This window comes from Thermobia domestica, chromosome 2 (assembly GCF_964235325.1).
Source record: "Thermobia domestica chromosome 2, izTheDome1.hap1.1, whole genome shotgun sequence".
NCBI lineage: Eukaryota > Metazoa > Arthropoda > Insecta > Zygentoma > Lepismatidae > Thermobia > Thermobia domestica.
The window spans coordinates 333,508,788-333,533,393 of record NC_137455.1 but is presented as its reverse complement, the minus strand read 5'-3'; the positions used below and the strand labels follow the sequence as shown (position 1 = coordinate 333,533,393).

The window sequence follows — 24,606 nt, the reverse complement described above, 5'->3', positions numbered from 1 at the left end:
GAAAGGTGATACTGCAGGGTTTATTAAGTAATACCTAACAGTTGTCAGTTCCAGTCATGGTCTAAGAATTCCCAAGTATTATTGGTACCAAAAAAGTAGCTTTATACACAGTCATTTTAACAAAAGAATGTAGAACTCACTCTCATCATTGACACACTTTATTTATAAATTTGCTCAAAAGTGGGACATTTAGACGTCCCGTATGAGAATTTGAAAGAGACGGGACAACGGTTGGACAAAAGGTAATATCCCGGCTAAAGCCTTAATGATATATGCTATGCTACCTTGTGCACCAACAGGTAGTCAAAATCTGACAGTGAAATATACTCTTGTACAAATTTCAACTGAATAAATTTGCTTGCTTCAAGGGGGAAATTATATTTATCAGAATAGAGGAATACTGATTCGTAATAGATAGCAAATTATAAGAAAGACATTTCCTCCAATTCAGAAATCCAAACAATACCTGTGCCCTATTATCATCTTGTATTCAAATATTCTTTCACAACTACTGCCATCTTGCCTGACAGAAATATGACATTAATCAGATTTAGAAAGTAAAAGAAAAAAAGTGCTAAGCAAATTGGAATAATTTGACAATCTCCTTAAGTCTTATCGTTGTTATGTCATTATTAATATATCAGTGAGGAAGAAGACTCTAGCATATCAAAATAACCTGATTTTTATTTCTTTAACTGTATTCCAATTTTAATCTTTACATTACCTGATCGAATCTGACACATGGAATTTACTACGAAGTCATTTATTCAAAGAATATGAAACCAGTATTTCTTTCAGAAAAAAATGTACCGGTGGGGAGTGGGGCACACTTAGTATTCGGAAGAGCACATATTATTTTCACATAGTATTATTTTATTTATCGTTATATTATAGACGCACTATTTTGGTTTCCTTCGGGGGGAAAGGGCGCAGCGCCCCCCAGAAAACATGTCTAGAAGAAACACTATATGAAACTATTTTACAAATTTTTGAAACCTTTCCAAACGAAGTCTCAATTCTCAGGTTTAAGAACAAATAAAAATTATATTACTAAGTCTAAGACGTTTTTTTTTTTTTTTTTTTAAATGGGACAGTTTTGCGTCCGGTTTGCATTTTTCTCGAGACATCGGACGACTTTCTCAAAAATACGAGTCACCCTAAGATATAGTAATGCGTACACTGTTAAATATACTTTCTTAAATTTTACAAACCGAAAAAATCTTTTCCTACACTGTTAAAAATACTTTCTTAAATTTGAGATACCGTTTCTTATCTGTGCACCGAGACAATCTTTTCTTAGAAATGAGTTTTGGCAATTCTCATTCATAAGGAAAGTAACAGTATATTATCTCGTTTTGCTTTATACAACTTCCTCTACTTTTCTTCATTTCTCATTAATGAGAGTTTCAAATTCTTGTTTCTAAGAAAAGATATGCTCGGTGCACAGATAAGAAACAGTTTCTCAGATTTAAGAAAGTATTTTTAACAGTGTAGAAATAACGTTTAGCAATTCTGTTCCAAGAAAAACAGCAATAAAGTTTGAATTCCGCTTTATATCGTACAACCGTCATACACTTTCCTTTAACTCTTGTTGAATGAAAATTTCCACTCTTGCTTCTAAGAAAACTTTCCTCGGTGCACAAATAGGAAACGGTTTCTCAAATTTAAGAAAGTTTTTTTTAAGAGTATATCATGCATTTCTAAGACTGCTATTCTTTTAAAATTCCCTCCGATTCGTTCAAAATATAATAAACTCTAGAGCGTCACCCCATGAAGTAGATATAAATCTATGCAACTGATCTAGTGTCAAAAAATTTCTAAGCTCCTCGCTACGATTCCAATCTATTTGTTTCTGAGACTCTATTTACGTTTTTTTTTCTAGGTTTCCGATGGAAATGCATATGATTCATTTCAACAGGAAATATAAAGACTTCCAAGAAGCCCTACACCATACTGATGGCCTTGTTGTCTTAGCATTCTTCTTTCAGGTATTCAATTAATTGTTAATGACTTACGTTAGTTATAAATATGTATTGGGTGTTTCATCTAACGTTAATATATGAAATACCCAGTATGTCAAATGTTTTCGAAACAGCATAAAATATGGAAAACTTAATTGCACAGGAATTACGTGAGAGGCTTACACAATAAAAGTTACAGGCAGAATCCAGAAATGTATTTCTCTGCAAATACACTCATGTCCAAAATTATTGTCGCATATCTATAAGTGTTTCTTGTAAGAATATACTTTGATAATAATTTTGCAGGGTATCTTTAATACTGATACTATGTGTATAATCGGGAAATGTATATTTATGGTAAATTTCATAGGAAAATAATTATAAATATGAAAATTATAATGAGTAAAATAAAATGTTGCTAAATGGACAAGAAAGTGTTATTTTCGTTTTATTGTTCTTATTTTGACATGAAATTTACCACATACATGTCTTTGCCGATTATACACATACTAACATTATAAGAAATACCGGGCGAATTCGTTATCAAATTATATTCCTAGAACAGCATATTTATAGACATGCGACAATAATTTTGGACATGAGTGTACATAGGTTGTTTGTATTTTGTATAATTATATTAGGTTAGTGTAAGTAAAATGTCCACTTTGATATCTAATGAGAAACTCACTCACTTCAGCAACACAACACAGATGGATTAGTTTCAAGTGTTCAAATGTCAGAAACTCAGTACATGTCCAGCAAACAGGCTGCGATCTCCAGACAGTCAGAGGCACTTTTGTTGAACAGGGTGGTATGATAGTGGACCATGGAGAAACTCTAATTCCAAGTGACTTATTTTTACAATTTCTAACTGGGACATCCTGCACAGCAAGCCGCAAATGACAATGAACGCATTTGCATCAGGAATTGCGATTGGACTGCAATTATTGGTTTATCAAATTTCGTTTCGTTATCACAGTGTTGTCGTGGACACTGGTCAATATTATGTTCAGATGAGCTCCTCAGGAACACCATGTAAGTAGTCCAACGGAAAAGTATTCGTGGTATTGCAGACAAGTTAGACAAGTTAGACGTATTCCACTTTCTTTCGGCGGATCCATGCAATCGGTATGGTAAAAAAAGTTGGATTCATAGATGCCACGCGAGTTGACACCGGCCAATAAGAATCCCATCTGGAGGTATGCAATTCTCTAAGTGAACACTAGCCAACAAGAATCGCCATCTGGAGGTGTGCAGTTCTCTAAGTGGACACCAGCCAACAAGAATCGTCATCTGGAGGCGTGCAGTACTCTAACTGTAAGATGAAACCATTAAAGTTTCCTGCATTGAATTATCACTTCTGCTGAAAAATGGATTTACTTTGATAATCATAAACGGTCATGATAGAGCTTGGATCATAATTAACCTCCAAGACGATTATCTAAACCACCTTTCCACCCATAGAATCTGTTATTTCTGGTATGACAGTCTATGGTTTGAGTGATTCATCTTATCTTTCTCAAGCAAGGTGAAACTATCAATGCAAGTTGTAATAGTACTGAACTTCGTGAAATGCACGGCAAACTTATCAGCACGCATCCAGCTCCGGTCAAAGGACATGATGTCCTCATGTTGCATGGCAATGCTGCAGTATGAAATACTTACTCATCCATTGTGTTTCCCTGATATCTCTCCCACTCACTACCACTTCTTCCAGCATCTCGATCAACTTTTTGGAGATCTCGATCACCTTTCCCTGATAATTGGGCGGTGATAGTGCGACTAGGGGATATATCCGTATCGCTGGTTCCAGACTTTTCCCGCCACGGAATCTGATCGTTAGTTGAATGTTTAGCAAAGGGTTTTGGTTGCACCCAGCGACTATTTTGATTAGCAAGCATTGTAGTTTTCGTTTTTGGTTCTTAAAAATTATGCAACTAGAGCGGACATTTTAATCGTACAACCTACTATATGTATATATAAACATACATTAAATCTTACAAGAAGTCACAGCACGGTAAGGTTCTTTTACAACATTGAAAATTGCGAAATAACAGGAATAATATTCTTAAAGCTTTAGAGCGTAGGAAATCCTAATCATGTTGTTTTTGTGATTTGTTATAGTTGATTGTAGTGCCATGAATAATCAGTAATAATTTTACAGGGATAATCAATAACTTGCAAGTAAGCCCGCAGCCAGAGGGGGGCTAGGGAGGGCCTGGCCTCCCTAAACTTTTCGTGGCCCCTCTAGACTTCAATACAAAATGCACAATTTAGATATGTTTAACGTAGTTTTTAATGACTTGGCCCCTCCTAACATATCCATGGCCCCCCAAACCTCTGTGGCTGTTTTCAGGCCTGCTTGCATGCGCTAGATCGCTATAAGCACTTTCGAAGTTTTTATAAAATTAGCTTTGTGGATAGGAAAACGGATAAGAAAGTATTGAAAACAATAAAAGAGAAGCAATACCGTATATTGTTCTTTAAAATGATAATATAAAAAGAAGATAAAGTGATTAGATGAAAATTGAGAAGAATTACCTTGTGAGGGAAGTATAGAAGGAGTAATGAAGAGTATAGAAGGAGTAATGAAGAGTATAGAAAGTATAGTGAATACAGAGGAGGAAAACAGTATTTCAGTTGAAGGTTGGCTTTAACTTTTACATTTGTTGTAATGAGATGAAAGAGTGAACCATAGAATCAGTTTTGTTAAAAGAAAAATGGTTTCATATCTCTGTTAACCTTTCAGTTCGACACATTATAATGTCCTCTTCCTCTCCGCATACTTTTGACCTACCTATGTGGTGGTGGCCTCTCCTTCTTTACATGCTTTCGACCTATCTTTCTACGTTGTAATGACATGACTTTCTTCATATGCTTCCGACCTATCTTCTTATGTTGTAGTGATCTGACTTTTCTTCACATGCTTCCGACCTACCTACCTACATAGTAGTGACCTGACTTTCTTCACATGCTTCCTTCCGACCTACCTACCTACATAGTAGTGACCTGACTTTCTCCACATGCTTCCGACCTACCTACCTACATAGTAGTGACCTGACTTTCTCCACATGCTTCCGACCTACCTACCTACGTGGTAGTGACCTGACTTTCTCCACATGCTTCCGACCTACCTACCTACATAGTAGTGACCTGACTTTCTTCACGTGCTTCCGACCTACCTACCTACGTGGTAGTGACCTGACTTTCTTCACATGCTTCCGACCTACCTGCTTATGTTGTAGTGACCTGACTTTCTTCACATGCTTCCAACTTATCTACAAAGTAGTGATCTGTCCTCCTTCACATACTTTCAACATCACTACGTCGTAATGATTTCTACGGTGTAATATTTGAAATGGCACAACTTCTAACTTTACTTTAACATGTTCGAGTCGGAGTTTTAAATCTTTTATAAGAAGGTGTTTTGGGAATGTGAGTTACACAAAATTTATACAATCTTCAGTTTGTACGGTCAAGCAACGATTAACTCCTTCATGACCCAGAGATATATTTGTTCCATTTCTTTGAACTGTGCTACTATTATACTGGATCGTTTAAAACGTTTTATTTTATTGTATTGTGTATTAAAGATACAAGAACTACCTAAATAAGCTAAAAATCGACTAAATAAATATAAATTGCTCTACACTAGATTTGTGTAATTTTTATCCGCTTCTTATTGATTTACGAAGTATATAGAATACACTATTATTGGCGTACGTAAACGTTATAATTGCTAACACTATGCAAAGGAAGTTCTAAAAAAGTTTATTATAGATGGAACTGCTTAATTTTGTTTATTTTTAAAAATCCCTTATTGACTAATTGGCAATAGGGGCAAATTTGTCCGAAACCATAAGTAGGTAACCGTTGAAGATCAACTTGCGATGCCAATCTTTGGTATCTACAGGTCAGTTTTATCCTAAATAGTTAAAAAAAATATATATATATTCTTCTCATTGACTACAATTCTTATGGTTCTGAAGGGGTTAAGCACTCACCGAGGGATAAAAAAAAAAAAACTTGTATCTTTTTCTATCTATAAATGGAATTAAATGAAAGAAGTATGTATCTTGTTTGGAAAATTCAGGTCTTTGTTTCTAAGTACCAACTTTTTCTACCTACGAATGCGGGAATATGACCATCTGAACAGAAATGGGTGGTCAGTGTTTTAAAACAACATTGTAAATGTACCAGCGCACATATAGCATTTACACATCACAACTTTTATTTGCAGCTAGGAGAATTCGAATGGATCTACGTTTACAGAAGTAAATGTTAAACCTCTTAAAATCGCCCCATCCCACACACACACACACAAAAAGATTGTATTAAATGCCACGAACGGCGGCATACAGTTGTCAGTTGGTTAAAATGTGGGCAGCACTTCAGCTTTGATCATACTTATTTTTGGATTTCTAGACTGGAATTTACTGCCTCTTAATTCAAGATAATTTCAAATGGCCTATGGTGCCAATTCACAACACCAATTGTGCTTGTAAATAACGAATTAAATCGGTATCACGCGTATAAAAGGTGCGGAACGAACTATGTGAGTTGGAGCTGGAGGTAGACTGAACATTCTACCGTTCCTATCTTGAACCCAAAAGTACTGCATAATAATAATAATAATAATAATAATAATAATAATAATAATAATAATAATAATAATAATAATATACAGTGGTGGCTCTTGAGGGAAACTACATCAGTAAAACTTTCAATTTTATCGCTACGAGCAAACAGAATAAAGCTTACCGAACGCACAAACTCTTGTATACAGCTTTCTGATGCTGTATGAAGCTGTCTTCCCTCACGATGGTAGCAATAAAATTTAAATGTTTTGTGTGGTGACTTCCCTTAAGAGCCGCCACTCATAACATTGCTGTGCGATTAAGTTTAAAAATATGTTGAGATTACATCATTGTATCTTGAGGAAATAATAGTTTTTTTATTTTTTATTTTTGCGATGAGCTGATAAGATATACTGTATGTCTATAGCTTATTTGTAGCCGCACCCCGTTTAATTAAATCTTAGCGGATGACGTTCTGCTTGCCTTGTCGAGCGTAAAATATTGCACTTTTCCCCCCGTTCTTTAATCAGGTCTTACAAAATAATAAGAAATAAAAACATTAAGAAATATGTACTTCCTTTTGTTTTTCATTTCACTTAATTCTTAGTGGTATGGAAGTCAAAAGAGATGAATTGGAAAATAACGGAAAAGAAGCTTCTTTGTTTGAAAGCCCCATCACGGCGAAATTAAAATACCGCTAAATTTAAGTAATCGTGTGATATCTTCAAATTCATAAAAGATAATCGAAATGTGGAACAAGATCGCCCTAGACAATATTATTTTACATGAGATACTGTTACCACGATTCACTTATCTGCTTTCGATTTCCAGCCATTTAGAAAATCGGCATTTATTTTCGCGGTTTTAAATGGCTGCAAAACAGAAAGCTACTATAGGTGACTCGTGATAACGGTATCCCATGCAAAATAATATTATTTAGAGCGCTCTTGTTGCACATTTCGATTATCTTTTATCTATTTGAAGGTATCACATAATTACAGTAAAATTAGTGGTATTTTAATTTCGCAGTGATTAGGCGTCTTAAGCGTCCCTGTCAGTAGCTTCATTTCAGATTTTTGCCAGAGAAAAGGGCATGATTGTCCATCGAGATAAGAATTCCACATTATTTTTTATTAGTATACAATTTATTAGAAAGAATGTGTTTCTTACGAGAATGGATAATTACCCTCTGCACTCTTCAAATGACGCCCTTGGTTGCTCTTAAGTAACAAGGCTATATGAGATGTGGACCTACAGTTTACTAATCACTATAATGCGTTTAATGTTCGCACAAACAGAAATCGTACACTGGAACAAGTGTACCAAAGACACGTTTTCTATCTGTTAGACTAGCGGGAAGGTCAAAAGAAAAAATGGTTAAAAAATGATACTTAAAATAATTTTTAAGTCAAGAAAATCTTGAAGTAATGACCGAAACATTATGTTTAGTAGACTTCGTATTATGGTCGATTTTCACAAAATATTCCTTAAATATTTGAGTTCTTCTTTTTATTTTTAATGGAAAAGAATCACAAAGGTTATAGTATAGATACCATAGATGATTGATTTGACTCATCCGTTCGTGACCAAACTTGATATATATCTTAATCAGTTTAATATGCACATGAACGTTATGTGCAGCCGTTTGTTCCAAAGTTAAAGGCCATGAGAGTTCGGTTTTGAATGTAATCTAGTTTCCGTTTTGGAATTAGACAAATACTCATTTATATACAGGGTGAACCCGAAAAATGTGCACAAACTCCGGGAGGTGTTTTGTGACATCAAAAGAAGACAAAAAGTCCTCTTGTATATAGGGCTGCCAACTTGGAATCGTGCTGTATATTAGGGCAAAGCAAATCATAAAGTTGCTTAATGTAATACGACATACAGCAATAGCTCTCCTCTTGGATATGTTTGAAAATACAGATCGATTTCCACTCGTCCAAATGCGAGTAGTATTCAATCATGGCCGTAATAAAAAAAAGTATTATTAGTGTTTAAAAAAATATCCAAAAATGAGACGCATACCAATCGATAGATCGTAATGAGCTGAACAAAACAATATGAATGATTGCGTAAGCTCATGCATAGTTTCCGACAAAGGAAAACTAATTTTACAACGCTAAAAAGTACATAGCGTTCATTGTCAGTAATTATTGGCAAGTTTCATTTTTCAGAAACAAACCGTAATTTAACTTTGTACCGGTAGTGTATGTATAGAAGTAGCTAGGAGATTATTGTATTTTCCTAACGGTAATACACACATTTTTTACGTCAATACTACCTGCAATTGAACAAACTCATTGGACTTTTAATGGATCCGGCCTATTTGATTAGATTTAGCAGCAATTCCACGAAGTCAATTACCGGTGAAACCAAGTCGAATAAGTGAAAACAGGTCTTAAAGAAGCGGAAATAAAAAGCAGACTAAAAGTGACTTACTGTTGTCCAAGTAGTATTGGCAGGCAAATAAGAATATCGATTGCGGAATTGATACTTTTGTAGGAACATTACTTTTGGATAACACCTCGTAGAATGCAAACATTCCTCTGATCAATTGCATTGTAAGACAAAAGGCGAAAAACAATTTCCTGTAGAAAGATATAAGTATTCGTGTATAAAACGCATATAGCAGTGTTCAAGTTTCCAAAATAAGTATGTTACGAAGATTTTTTTTTTTTTTTTAGAATGTCTTATTCGATTTTAGTTTTTACTTTTACTGAAACTGCTAATCTAACTGAATGTAATACAATCTAATCTACTAGAAACATGTTTGATAAATATGCATTCAGAACAGTGGCGGCCGGTGGATTGTGGTTTCGGGTGTTGCAGTACGAATGATCAGAGATAGAACATATAAACTGGACTCATTGACTAATCATCATAACCTTAGATGCAAATGGTATGTGACGTGATATTAAATAAAATTCTGTTTTAAAAAAATAAAAAATGCAGAACATTTTATCCGATTAGTCATCTTATTTAATTAGTAAGTCTACTCTCGTCTCTTTGATTGGAATAAATTTGTCTAATACATGCTGATTGAACTCTGGTATTCCCATTGTGAGACCTTTTCGATGGAAAGCATAACCAATGGTGATAATTTTTCTTGGAACATTCAATTCCTTGAAAGTGTTAATTGTTTTCGATATGGAAAAACGCCTGTCTCCTTTTGCTGACGTCGTAGGTACAGTTAATATTAATTTCTGAAGCTTTGTAGATTCCCTAAATAATTTTTCTAGATTATTGCAAACAATTCATTCTAGCAAACCCAGTCCCTGACAGTGATCCAAATCCCTCTGCAGTGTACACTGAAGACAATTCACGGCAGAGATTAGTATTATAAAAGAATGTAAATTGAACTCACTTTATTCATAGTTCATCTAAGAAAATTTGAAACAAACTGTGGAAATACATTTAAGACAAATAACATTGCTGCCATAAGAGTCCTGTGAATTTAAACCGGAATTTTTCTAACACTCATTTGAATTGCCCTTCTCTTGATTTATCTAAGCCTTAATTGCAAGTTTTTCCTCAGTGAAGAGTTAGGCTTTTTTCTAAAGTTATTTACAGAAGTCATGGTATAGAATTCATTCAAAATTTGTAGGTTATTTACAGAATTATAGCAAATATAGCTCGAGTAAATGTGATAAATAAAAACCAAAACAGCTGATGCAAAAGAGGTATGAATCGCGAATGTCACATATACACCATCCCACACACGTGCGTAAAAGAAAGACTACATTCCAAATCATGCGCCTTGGACAGCATGTAACAGAAGCCAAAAGTTAAAGAACGTCAAAACAAACAACATTGCCAGTTCTACACCCAGAAATGTTTGCTGGGAGGGGTCCCAATACGTCTATGTAATATCGAACCTAAGCTGTCTTATTCTGCATCCGAAAAGACAATAAGTAATTCTTTATTATTGTCACATATATTTTTTTTTTAAAAAAAATGATAGAACGAATATTTTTATAAGAAAAGAAAGAGTATATGATGAGGCGTAAAATAAAACATTTAGCATACATCAATATTTATCTGTTAAACAAGTATAGTTCGTTAAGAAAGTTCAGAATGTTAGTCGAGTTTCGAAAATTTTGGGAGGTCTGGACCCCATGAACTCCCTCGTCGCTGCGCCCCTGAGCATTGCTAACTACTCCCAAATTCAATGTAGCGTTCCCCATCATACAATTTTATGTGGAAAGTTATCAAGAGTAAAAAATACTTTTATTTTATAAAACAAATATGTATATATTAAAATATTATCCACAGAGGGGGGATTCTATATATTGACTTATTAATATTTGGTTCACAAATTACTGCATAAGAAGCTTTCATTATCTATAAAGCTAAGAATTAACTTGTAAATGCGCATTTACCTTTATTTGTTTTCTACTATATTACATACTTTCTTTCTTATTGTGTAATTCTGCGAATACTTTTTTTAAAAATTGTCATCATATTGATTTGCTTCAATATAGTCCCGTAATTTAAAAATATGAATACATAAAAATAAATTTCATTTGTAATTGGTAGTGAAATAAAATTCAGAAATCTTATTTAGCGCGAAAAAATCTTCTCGTTCACTGGAAATCGTGCCGCGTCGTTGCAGAAGCACTGCAACAACCAGAGCCTTTAATTGCTGAGGTAGGGAAAGGATACTTTAACATTCGCTCCAATTGCCGTGCTGTGGAAATCTGGTCGTTGTATTCTCGCTGCAACGCAATATAAATTAGAGTCTCTGTGACTGATTGTTTTCGCTTTTTAAAACGGATTAATGGATTTTACAATTATAGAAGTAAAAAAATATGTTATTTAAAATATATGGGAGTAATTAAAAGTAATTTTTCCTGTTCTTTACTACTAATGCTAATAAAATTTTTGTTGAAATATTTTGGTTGTTGCAACGCTGCAACACTAACATTACCCGCCACTGGTTCAGAAGATCGTAATTAATTGTTTTGGTTACTTTTAACATAGATATAAGCAATATAAGTTAATTTTTCTATTTAACAATCTACCACCATCTAGTCCTATAGCTGTAAAGATTCTACTTATCAATATTTACGGACTTTCCCGCTCTCACCTATTCTTGGTACTTACAGCTTCTAAGAGTTTGTGCTCTGGAACGAAATGCATGTTCTAGTATGCACGGTGTTAAATAAATGTGTCACAATATTTTAATTCCTCACATCAAAATAAGAAAGCAAGTTCATATAGACCTGTGCTCAAAAGTGGATAGTTTCGGAGTTATAGGATGCCGAAAACGTGAAACAAGTGAACTTTAAACGTTCATACCTTCACTACTATGGAACCTGTCGTAGTCGGGTCAAGACATCGCTGAGGAACTGGTATGTGAACTATCCAAATATCCATGTTGAAGAATGCTCCAGTACTTGTACACAATTTTTAGAGAGGTACGTGAAGAGTGTACTTCCAAACAGCCTTTCTAAAAATGATTGTGCAAGTACCGGAGGTTCTGAAAGATGGATATTTGGATAGTTCATACCAGTTCCTCAGTGATGTCTTGACCCGACTACGACAGGTTCCATAGTAGTGAAGGTATGAACGTTTAAAGTTCACTTGTTTCACGTTTTCGGCATCCTATAACTCCGAAACTATCCACTTTTGAGCACAGGTTCATATGAACTTGCTTTCTTATTTTGATGTGAGGAATCTGTTCTCAAAGTATTGTGATACATTTACATAACACTCTGTATATCCGTCAGTTGGAAATGATTTTTTTTTTTCAGTTTGATGTAAAGCAGAGTTTCTCAAAGCGTTTTGTATAGGGAGATTACTTTTGTTAGTCAGAACATTCTACGGACCGTCTACTGTGATCGCTTTCGAAATTTATGATTTTTCTTTACAGTTTGAGCATACAAGCATACTTGTATTCTTTTAAAATAATGTTAATTAGAATTTCCTTTTTAGATAATCGTAGCCGATCAACATACTTTATAATAATACATCTATGTAAATTATTAGAATTTGTATAAAATTCATCGTATCAAATTGTATAATACTCTATACATCTTTAGAGATTCCCAATTGTAGTTTGTGGCATGTTGGATTTTTTTAAAAATCTTTTTTGGGCAAGTGTTCAGTCTAAGACGAACACAGGGATCTGTGGACCACAATGTGAGAAACGTTGATCTGGGAGATAAACTAAATGTCAAAGTTTATCGGAGTTCTTTCACTTCTATTACTAAAGTTTATTTATTTCTGCAGGTAGGAGAGCATCATAACAGACGTTTGGAGCCTGTAATTAGGCATTTGGCTGATATAACAGATGTTGGTGAAAAAGTGACCATGAATTATACCATCCCTTTATCGGCGTTATTGCCAAAAGACGTTGACCATTTTTACAAGTATGAGGGATCTCTTACAACGCCGCCATGCTCTGAAGTGGTTACGTGGATCGTATTTCCCGATCCTGTATGGATATCTTTCAGACAGGTCAGTTGTTTCTTTGCAATTGGACAGTTATTAATTACATTGGTCAACAAGGTTTTTGTCACAAGGACTCTGAATTGTGTTCTAAGCTTAATCTAAATTCGTAAATGAAATCAGTTTTTGTCTATCGGGCTCAGTTTTCTTGTGACATGCTACCCCTTCCTTATTGAAATCCTTGAAAATCGGTAAAAACGCTGCATATTGTTTATTCTGTCATGGCTGAATTTAAGTAAGTTGTAGATTTATTGATTGAAATAAAACTCAGAGAAAGATAAAATTGAGAAAAATGCAAGGAATTCCAATGCATGGCCCTGAGGTCAAGGAACATACTCCGGGAAATTAGTGACATTTGGCAACGTTGCCGATGAGTTATATTCAATCCATAGAATGTGTTATGATTCTTGCCACCTGTGTCGCAGCATTGTGAGTTCTGGAAGTGATTGCATGTTGTTCTAGGTTAGTGAAATTTGAGTGTTGTGGTTATTCAGAAGAAGAAAATGCCTCGTACCTGTGTCAATAATGCTAATTCTTTTTGTTACATCTGTGGAGAGGTGACTCTCAAGTCGCAAAAACGACAATTGATTCCGCTAAAGAAGTGCTACGAACTTTTTTTCAGGTGTAAGGTTGGCGACCAACACAAGAAATGAGCTCCACATGTGCTGCTTGACATGTGTTAGACTCCTGACAAGTTGGACAAAAGGTTCACGACATACGCCGTTCGCTGTTCCCATGATTTGACGGGAACCAATGGTTCACACAACAGACTGTTATTTTTGTCTAACAAAAATAGTTGAAATCACGTCGAAAACAAAGAAGAGTGTGCAGTGCCCGAATTTATCATCTGCTATGAGACTTGCATGCCACATCGCTACCAGTGCATCCAGAATATATGATATTGAGTGACGATGAAGCTGGTAACGAGCATGAAGAAGATTCAGAAGATGGAGGAGGAGCCGACCCAACATTTGAATTGTCTTGTGAATCAAATACTCCACACATTTTGACTCAAAATGATCTCAACGATCTTGTTCGCGATTTAAATTTAGTTTTTAGTAAAGCAACCTGAGTTTTTAGCTTCAGGATTGAAGGAATGGAATCTTCTTTCTCCCGATGCAAAATTGAATGTTTTTCGTGACTGCCATGCTGTTTTTCTGAATATTTCTCGAAGGAAGGTGAGATTTGTTTTGGTAACAACATCGATTTCGTTATGGAGACTCTTGGTCATGCATACAGTGTAAATGAGTAGCGCCTGTTCATAGATTCTAGTAAACTGAGTCTCAAAGCAGTTCTACACAACGGGAACAAATTTCCTTCTGTTTCGATTGCTCTCGCTGTTAACCTTAAGGAGACTTATGAGATATTTAAACTGCTTCTCATTCTTATCCAATATGACAAATACAAATGAAATATATATGGAGATTTAAAGGTTATTGCTATTCTGCTTGGCATGCAACATGGGTACACAAAGTACTGCTGCTTTCTGTGCGAGTGGGACAGCAGGGACAGAAAAACTCACTATTATGGAAAAATGTCCTGCTCGCAATGAACTGCTGCCTGGACATAAACATTCAGCGAACACTCCTCTTGTTGATCCTAAAAATGTGTATTTACCTCCACTGCACATCAAATTGGGACTTAAGAAAAATCTTTGTGAAAAGTGGACCAAACATCACGTGCATTCATATACTTGCGACAGAAGTTCGCAAAGATCAGTGATGCTGAAATAGAGAAAGGAATATTTGTAGGACCGCAAATTAGGGAATTAATGATGAGAATTTTGTTGACTTGTTGAACGATGTTGAGAAAATGAATGGCTGTCCTTTGTAAGTGTAGGCAAGAACTTTTTGGGCAACAATGTGGCAGAGAATTATGGCGATATTGTACATGAACTAGTGAGATCATATCAACGTATGGGATATAATATGTCACTTAAACTGGATTTCCTGAACGAATATTTGGACTTCTTCCCGGATAACCTTGGTGCCATTGGTGATGAACATGGTGAACGCTTTCACCAGGATATTTCTCAAATGGAAAAGCGTTATTAAGGGAAGTGGACTGCAGTAATGTTGTCTGACTATTGCTGGATTTTACGACGGGACTTTTTTGAGGCAAAATTGCGAAGGAAATCGGGTAGAAAACATTTTTAGGTAAGTTTCTTAATTTTTATTTCCTTCTATGCTGCTCATTCCTTTGATTCGTTTGTGTACTAATACCGATTTAAAAAAATATGTTAGAAATTATTATTGCGAGACCATATCTTTATGGCAAATACATACAATACGCAAGCTGCCATAGACATGCACAAAAACCACTTCCACATGAAAACTGATGCCGATGGAGAAAATCTGCAATTTGATCTGGATTCAGGGCCAAATTATCTTCCGGAAAGAGTTTGTTTTGTTCTTGTGACAGAAACTTTATTTTATTTATTTACTTATTTTTGTATACCAGTATTATTTATTGCTACTAGTAGTTATAGATGTACTACTTGAAGTTTGAGTATTGAATTCCCATAGTTTGGAAGTCTACCGTAATTTCATACTGTGAAACGAAACTCACATCTTGTGTTCAAATATTATTATTATTATTTGTTAATATTTTACCTTATGATCCAGTGTACTTACTGTTAAAAACATTCGAGTTCAAGGAACCCAGGAACGAATTAATGAAGTTTCTATTATTTAAAAAAAAAAAAACATCTTTTGGATCTCGAACGATTTGGAACTCAAACAGAGTTCTGGAACAGATTAAGTTCGTATTCTAAGGCATCACTGTATATGTTTATAAGGTTACCAGATTGAACTGGAACAGATTAATTTCGTATTCTAAGGCATCACTGTATATGTTTATAAGGTTACCAGATTGAACTGCAGCGAAATCCGGTGACCAGCGGTGGTGACAACAAGTTTGAGACAGAAGATTTCTGAATGTTGTTACCACAGTCACTTATAATGTTAATAAGACTATTACTAATATTGATATCATTACTTACCGAGCCAAATGAAAACAACACGAACTATCACCAATTATAGACGCCTAACATATTATTCATACTTTTTGGAGTTCTCACATGCATCGAGAAGTTCTGTTTTTCAGAATCGTTTTGTAGGTATCTTGACAGAACAATTTCCAGTTCATCTGAAGATAAATTATAGCCATCGTAAGTTCTGTTGACATCTTGTTTACATCTTTTGACAAATAAAGTTCTCATGACACTAAACCAGTGGCGGCGATTGGACGTTAAAAGTGGGGGGGCAAGACATGATCTGAATATTTGTATATCAATGATAATATACAAATTTCCCTGGTTGAAACTATATACATTAATAGGTTATTTCAGAAAAGTGGGGGGGCAACTGCCCCCCCTAATCGCCGCCCATGCACTAAACAATCCGTCAACATACGTATATTACGTTATTTTGAGCAGGTTTGGTGCATCTGTTTTCTGGAGAAACGCACTTCATAATATGAAACAATTATATTATTATCCATTCTATAAAGTGCTGACATTGTGTATTTCAAACGAACGAACCATTGTAGAGTTAATTTCCTCGAAACTAATACTAGGCAACTGATATTGTGGCTGTGGTGCCGCGCAATAATGAAAAGAATTTCGTTAGAAAAAAAATAATCCTTGTAAACAACTATAAGTGTTCGTTACATAGATAAGTGTTCCTAGGAACTTAGTTATGGAAGTTTTAATTTTATTTTTAAGGCAACTTTATTTTTAAGGCATATTACCAACCTTTATCTATTGTAGGAAAATGAAATGGTTGGCAACGAGAAACTTAGGTTTTTAACGCCAAGTATGTGATGTTTAAAAGTAGAACTATGTTAGCATGTTGTTTATGGATAATTAAGAATGTAATGGCTAATAAGTTAAGGTGTTAGGAGCTGAGTAATTTACGATAAGATGACGGAATAAGTTATCCTCAATTTAAGAGAGAGTTTAGTACTTGTAGAAGTGTTCTTGGTAATAATAAACGTGTGATATGATCAAAGATTGAATTGTAATTAGATATATATAATTTAGTAATTGTCCATTGTACAAGTTAAGCCTAACCAGCACTATAGTTGAATTTTCATCATTATCAATTTGGCGACGAGGTAATTGGAACCTACAAAGGCAAGTGAAAATGCAGTGCAATTCGGAAGAAGGAAATTTTAAAACTGAACGACCACAGAGTTATGTAGAAAATTGTTGGTTGTCAGAGCTTAAGAAACTTGATCTGTTAATTCGATATTTGGTTCGAGATGTGTGTTACCTTAAGAGAATAATCATGAATCAGAAGGCACAGCCATATGAATGCTTCAGTTGTTATCAAAAATCATACATATTAGCTAAGCGTTGTAAATTTTGCTTATTAAGCCATGCTGATGATGCGTGTCGTGCAGCAAATAAAATATGCTTCAAATGTCGACAACCGGGACATTTTGAGTATGTATGTTTATTCATTCCGAATTCACATCAAGTTCCAAACTTACCATCGAAAGTTTGTAAGAATGCTCCATCCTATCCAGAAGCACAATTTCATGTAAAGAATAATCTGAGGAAGGCGAAAGAGCAGGTTGAAACAAAAGAAATTTCTGAGAAGAGAGATATTAAAATCCACTCACTCCAATTTAACACACAAATTGAAGTGCAAAAGAAACCAAAACGAATAAACGCGTGATATGATCAAAGATTGAATTGTAATTATATATATATAATTTAGTAATTGTCCATTGTACAAGTTAAGCCTAACCAGCACTATAGTTGAATTTTCATCATTATCATCCATGTTATAAACATACTAGTCTTCGACTAGCTGGAGATTTCGCTCCAGATCCATGCGTTTGCTCGGCCTACGGTGTCGCATTTCTCAAATCCCTAATATATCTCCAACCTTAGGGGATTTCGAGATATGGCCATCATATTATATAAACTACAACCCTATCTTTGTTCTTCCCGCATTTTTTCCTTCATTAAAGAAAAAAAAGTTGAAGCATGTCTTTAATTAACATGTCTGCACTCTTAAAGGATATCGAGATATGGTCATAACAATTAGTATAATCCCCACTCTTTTTCTTTCCGTTTGTTTTCTTCCCTTGTGGGGAAAACAGAAAACGTTGAAACACTTATTTAATTATTTTAAAATGAAAAACCTAAATACCAACTTTCATGTCTTAAATGAGCCGTTTTAAAATTATCGAGTTCATCTTGATCCTGCTCGAACAAACTTTTTAATTGTACCACACTACATATATTCGAAAGGTCTTCTTATCCAAGAGTTTTCCGAATTTGATAAAGGGGAGTCATCTCTGAAGCTAGTCGCTTATCATTAAGAGACTCAACTATGGCATGTTGAACTTGTGGTAATTCTTCATCAGAGGGCTCCAGAAATGATTTCATGAGTTGAGTTTAACGCCCCCTTTCCGCAACGAGACTATATGCGACGGAACCTACTGATTAACGTCGAATCCGAATCACATGAGCTCCAGCCGGGCATCGAACCCGGGTCTCCCACGCCAAAGGCGCGTACGTAGAAGTGATTTCAGTGCTGGCAAAGTGCTGAGACTAATACCCTTAGCTGGGCTTGTCCACAACCTTATTTTTATAACCGTTGCCATAATCCTGTCGCAAATGTTTGAATATGTTCAAGTATACAAAAAATATCTGCTAAGTAGACTACCATATACAACTAAGGGAAGTTGTTTAACTGATCACATGGAAATTTAGTGTCATTCAAAATTAGTCGTACTTAATCACGTTTGTTCACGCCATGTTTCTCAACCATGAATACCCAGAAGTACATTAGATAAACGTGACCCATGTCTTTAAATCTTCTGGTCAGGAAAACCAAATTAGTTAAGATTTGGTTGGCATAACAAAATTGATAATCCATATTTTCTGACCAAACACTATAAGTATTAATGACCAAACATATTGGATATGAATGACCAAATATTTAGTTAATCTAAACAAATAAAGTAATCATATAATCTGACCAATACTATTCCTGACCAAGTCCTATTCTATTTGATGTTCTTTAATGATTGTGGCATCTTTGCAGCCAAGGCTTCTCGATGTATACAACAGTGATTCCATTTCACATTATACACTAATTCTTCACTTGAGGAATTGGTCCATGCCCAGACCCGTATCCAGGGGGTCTAGGGGGGCCGGTCCCCCCTAAAATTTTCACATGAACTATAATATGGTGATGAACTATAATATGGTTGAATCGGGCTCCCCCTAACTTGAGCCGGGCCCCCCTACATTTTTGGGCTGGCTACCGGCCTGTCCATGCCTAACATAGCATACGCACCATCTGTAGTCAGGCTCACACATTTCTCCCACGAAATAGAATTCTTCTTTAAAAAACTCATTCAAAGCCTTAAAAATACACTCTGCTTACACTGTAGAAATCCAGTTGAAAACAAGAAATCTTCCATAATATTGTCTGTCCGTATTAACGGATATGGAAACTAATATTGAAACTTTGTTCGTGCTGTCAGTGTTTTCTTCAATCTGCAACGAAAAAATGTTGCAAGTGTCCTTGAAACGAAGGTCTTTTGTGCCAGGAAATATCACATATTATTAGTTTCACAGCATTGCAGGGGCGCACCTACAGGGGTCCACCGGGTTCGGACCCTCCGAAACTTCCTAATTCAACATACATTTGTGCACTTTCTCAATAAAACTATACTTGTTTGACAGGAAAATAATTGGTATAGCATGAAAATTTGATCTTACACTTCATCTGTGTTCTTTCTTTATAAAAACAATCTAGTTTTATAATTTTCTTCTGAAAATATAGGTGGAAGTATTTTACAATTACGTATCGTCCGAGTGCAGAATAATATCCGTATCCGTGTAATACTACAGAGATGTAGTGGCTTGCGGTATTGTCCCCCCCCCCCCATTCTGCGTACGCGCCTACTATATTGTTTGATAAAGACTGCTAATTTCACTAGATGGCCAAAACATCGTCACAAACAGCGCCCTTTCAAGCTTCTTTTGAGCTTGAGGATTAGAAAAAAAAGTCCGCTGGACTCATGTCGGGGCTATATAGTGGCTGCGGATACGTAGTAACGCCGATTCTAGCCAGTAATAACGTTACAACGAACGCGGTGTGACTCGGCGCGTTATCGTGATAGAACTTTCAGCATGTCAATCTCCGGTCGGACGCAATTGACCGTCTCGAAGGGCATGTGAGGAATTCCACTAGTAAGACGCATTGACAGTCTTCCCTTGAGGCAGAAATTCTTTGTGTGCCACTCTTTCGTTTCAAAGAAAACAATGAGCATTGTTTTGATTCTGGACTAGGACTTCCTTGCCTTTTGGGGGCTCGAGGACTCCTGGGTGTACCAACTTTGGCGTTTGCTTTCAGGGTCGTATTGGAACACACATGTTTCGTCGCGTGTTACCTTGTCTAAAATATCCGGTTCACTCTCCACTTGCTCCAACATTTGACGGAAAGTGTCAAGCCATTATTTCTTTTGTCCATCATCCAGCATTTTTGCCATGAACTTCCCACAAATCTTGCGCATGTTCAAATTTTCACTAATAATTTCGTGCACCACTGTTTTGGATAAATTCTGTTCTTCTGCTATCATTATCACAGTGAAACGAGACTCTTCGTCCAAGAGTTCCTTCACTTTGATGAAATGTTCGTCTACAGGACTCGTCGAAGGGCGTATAGAGCCTTCGTCATCTTCCATGTTTTTCCGTCTGTTCTTGAACTCTCCATGCCAACGGAAAACCTGGGCTCTTGATAGGTTCTGGTCCTGGTAGGCCTCCTTAATCATAGTGAACGTCTCTGAAGCGATTTTTCCAAGCTTGAAGCGAAATGTAAGCATATTGTTGCTCAAGTGAACGCTGCATTTTGAGTTTTCAAAAATCTCGACGTAGTTTTTAAACACGATTCGAACGATAAATGTCTGCTACTCTATCAGAACTCGTAAGCCACTGGTTAGCGTTGATTAGCTAAGATCCACTACCATCAATCCCACTCATAGCGGAAATGCTGTTGATGACTGACCATATGGTGGCCAGTCTCATTACTTCCCGTATAAACCCTGTATCGTGACGTTCAAACCTTTGGTTCTCGAGTTATTGGCCATCAAATTAGGGGTTTGTGCTTATAGAAGTATTAGTCTTAACTCCAAATTTAACAGTCAATAACTCAAGAACCAAATGTGTTTATACCATAATATTTCACATACCTACATAAGTTTGTTAAGTTCTACCAACTTTTCAAATTTGTTCAATCAAATAACATCTTTGATCCCAGAGTTATGAGTCATAAAATTTGGAATCTGTTAAACGAAATAATTAAGTGCGTACTTGTAATGAAAGTATGGTAAAAATAAGTAATGGATATTTTTTTTTCCTTTAGAGGAATACTTACTAGTTTCTAGGTACAAAGTAATATTTCTTTTTTCCATCAGAAGTCACGTATCTGAAATAATAAGGACGATCAGTCGAATATATAAGTTTTATTCAAAAAAAGAAAATAAAACTTTGCCACAAATTTAACAGTTCAAATGCTTAGCTTACTGCAATTGTGAAACTTTATGGGTAAAATACATTGCCCTCTATTTTATTTATTTATTTTTGTTTTACAGTTGCACAAGTTCAGACAGCTATCTTCAAAGAGCGAAAACATGCGAGACAACTATCGACACCTTCAACCAGTTGGAGAACGAAAAGTCTATGTTAGGAAGTTTATGAATGACCGTTTACTAGTGGCCAAAACATCGTAGTAACTTTTTTTTTTTTTTTTTTTTGGAAAAGTGGTTGTCCATTGTACAGTAGTCTTCAGCCATCAAGTACCTAGTAGCAAAACAACAATAACTTATGAAACTATATAAATTTATTTTGTTGATTTTAAAGTTTCATATGTACCCGTTGATTATACTCATTTTCACACATCTTTCAATTAATGTCTTAAATAGTTTTTCTTTGTTTAAAATATTACGAAGCTCATCCCTCTGACATTACAAAAATACCAGTGTGCTCTACCATTTTTACAACTTCTATTATATTACCTTGATCTGTAAGTCATCTAAACTAGCCTACACTAACTTAACCTGCACTCTGTACTTATCATTTTACAGTAACTAAATCAATTCATCAAACTTTACATAATCTAATCCGTCAACTTTATACCAGTTGAACGGTTCTACTGCGTGCAATAACTTTGACGGAAGACTTATTCTGACCCCATCGTGAAGTAAAGTGAACAAATGCGTACCATTAATAAAGTTATACGTAAAATTAGATTAACTGGTTCGAAAGTGATTAGATCACGATCAACTTTCTGACAATATTTACTGAAATAAGACTCACGCCCTCATAATGCGCCCTTGAAACTCGGCAATGTGATTATATGCTGCTTCCTCTTTAGTAAACTATGTAGAAAAGAAATCTTTCTAATTTTGCTGTTTTGCAGCATTTTAAAATATTTTTATTTCGATTTAGTCACTGTTGAATGTTTCACAACTCAAAATAGGGGCCCCGACTTCGGGGGTACTCAGGTTGATCAACCGCCGTAATTTTTATGGGGACGTTCAGCACCCACTCAAGAGAGAAAGAAAAAAAATAAGAAAACAGAAAAGAAAAGAAAAGAGGGAAGTTCTATATTTTACCGTTTCCTTAAATGATAGCGCCTGATTTTTTCGTAGAGTGGAGAGGATAGATAGATGTATCTAAGATATTATTTTTGAACTGAAGACAAGCACTTCATTTCAATTCGCTGCATTGTACACATTATCATTATACAAAAATATGCGCTTAAATTTTGTTGTACTTAACTAACTTCATTCGATTCTTTCCTTTGAAAGTGTGTAAAGATTGGAGTCAGAATGACGTAACTAGTCCTAACATCGAGGGCTACAAGCCTACAAGCTCCCTGGTTACGCCGTCATAGTATCATTAAAGAATATTTTCTACTGTGAAAAAAAGAACTCTGAGAATTTTCATTCAGAAACACCTAAAATTGTATTTTCAGGACAATAAATTTTCAATTTTTTTTCGCAGATAGACCCCAGGTAACCCTGGGAGTATCCACAAACGCCCGGTTTTGCACTTTGAATTACAGCATCTCTTCTGATTTTCAAAACCCGGTGCCTCTTGACGCAAAATGTGTATACACACAATAAAACGGTTTGAAAACAACCATACAACTAGTGTGACTTAGAAATCAAGGTATAACAAACACGACACAGTTGCACTGCGTTGCGATGCCAAACATCGAACCTAGGGCTTATAAATGCTGCATTCCCAGTGAAGATACAATATAAAAACATGTCATTCTAGCGGCGACAGACGCATTCACCTCGAAATTTGTACAAAAATATACATTACAGTATTACTTTATACAAACAGGAACACGCAGGAAGTTAATTACAAGTCATGGCATGCTCGAAATAAGTTTTAATGCTCTCTTTGTCCATTTTATCTTGTTTATCGTTGGCCGATTATCTCAATTCTTAGTGTAGTGGAAGATGGTATACGCTCTCAATTAATTTGTTTCAATTAGTCCCATGCATATTTTATAAGATTCATATCCGGGGAAAACAGGGGCCACTTCGAAACTAGCTTTCTCAAGAACTATGACAACTTGCACCCAATAACGACGGGACAAAAGGGATTTGTGGTACAGAAGAGAAAGGCACTTCAATACACCATAAAACTCTACCCTAACGTATGGCGTTATCATGGTTTCCTAGACAGAGACTAGTAACAGTTCGAGAGGGGACGGTACCACTCCACGCTGATACTATTTTACGACGTACCTATAGTTCATATAACGCCATTTAGGTCACCACAGCTACTGTCCAAACATACCTGATATTCATTGGATAGCACAAGATCGTATTGTAACTTTCCACAACATCAATATTTTGTAGCCCAAGTTAATTCAGTGTACGACTTATCTGGGTTATATAGTCGGATACCTAATGCTGTCTCGCATATGACTGAGCATTGATCGAGTCGTCCGTTATTAAGAGATATCCATTAAGGGAGATTTCACTGTATCAACTTACTAATGCTTTTTATTTTATATGAATTGAAGAATTCTACCAAAAGCAATTATATGCCACATTGGAATCAAATTTCAGTTTTTACAGTATATTAGACATTCTATATTCCAAAATCTAACTACTGCTTGAACTTATTCTACATTTATTCAGAGTACTTGCTTCATGAAATCTGTACAAAAGATTATTTTTGTAGCTTGCGACCATCTCTGGTGGAATAATTTAATTAGTGAAAATATTTCAGATTGAATTCTACAGTATTCATAATGATATTAGTATTATATGTAATTGTATGTAACGTATTGTTCTATTTGTGAATAAAGTAACTTATTGCTTTTTTTTTTTAAATATGAACTCTTATTTTTGGTACTTAGATTTCCTACGTATACAGAATTGTCATCAGAGATTATTTCAGAGGTGGCCCGAAAGAAGGATTCCCCGGAGCTATGAAATTATCTCCGGAACAAGTCTTCCATCGTGCTCATCATGGGTTAAACAGTATTTTCACTGTACTGCTTCCACCCTAGTTCATTAAAAGTGCCCACTCCCAGTAAATATGTTCTGAAATCATCACTGGT

General features: G+C 35.4%; 1 protein-coding gene across 2 annotated transcripts in view; it reads left to right on the top strand.

The window, feature by feature from the left end:
* CAH9 (Carbonic anhydrase 9) overlaps window positions 1-24,355 on the top strand; it is a 152,842-nt gene extending 128,487 nt beyond the window's left edge. For both annotated transcript variants that reach the window (XM_081749143.1, XM_081749141.1), the window contains 3 exons: window positions 1,883-1,988; window positions 12,773-13,000; window positions 21,611-24,355. In XM_081749143.1, the coding sequence (XP_081605269.1) occupies window positions 1,883-1,988; window positions 12,773-13,000; window positions 21,611-21,748 (472 nt within the window). In that variant the 3' untranslated portion in view covers window positions 21,749-24,355. The remainder of the gene's footprint in view (window positions 1-1,882; window positions 1,989-12,772; window positions 13,001-21,610) is intronic.
* Window positions 24,356-24,606: the final 251 nt, after the last annotated feature.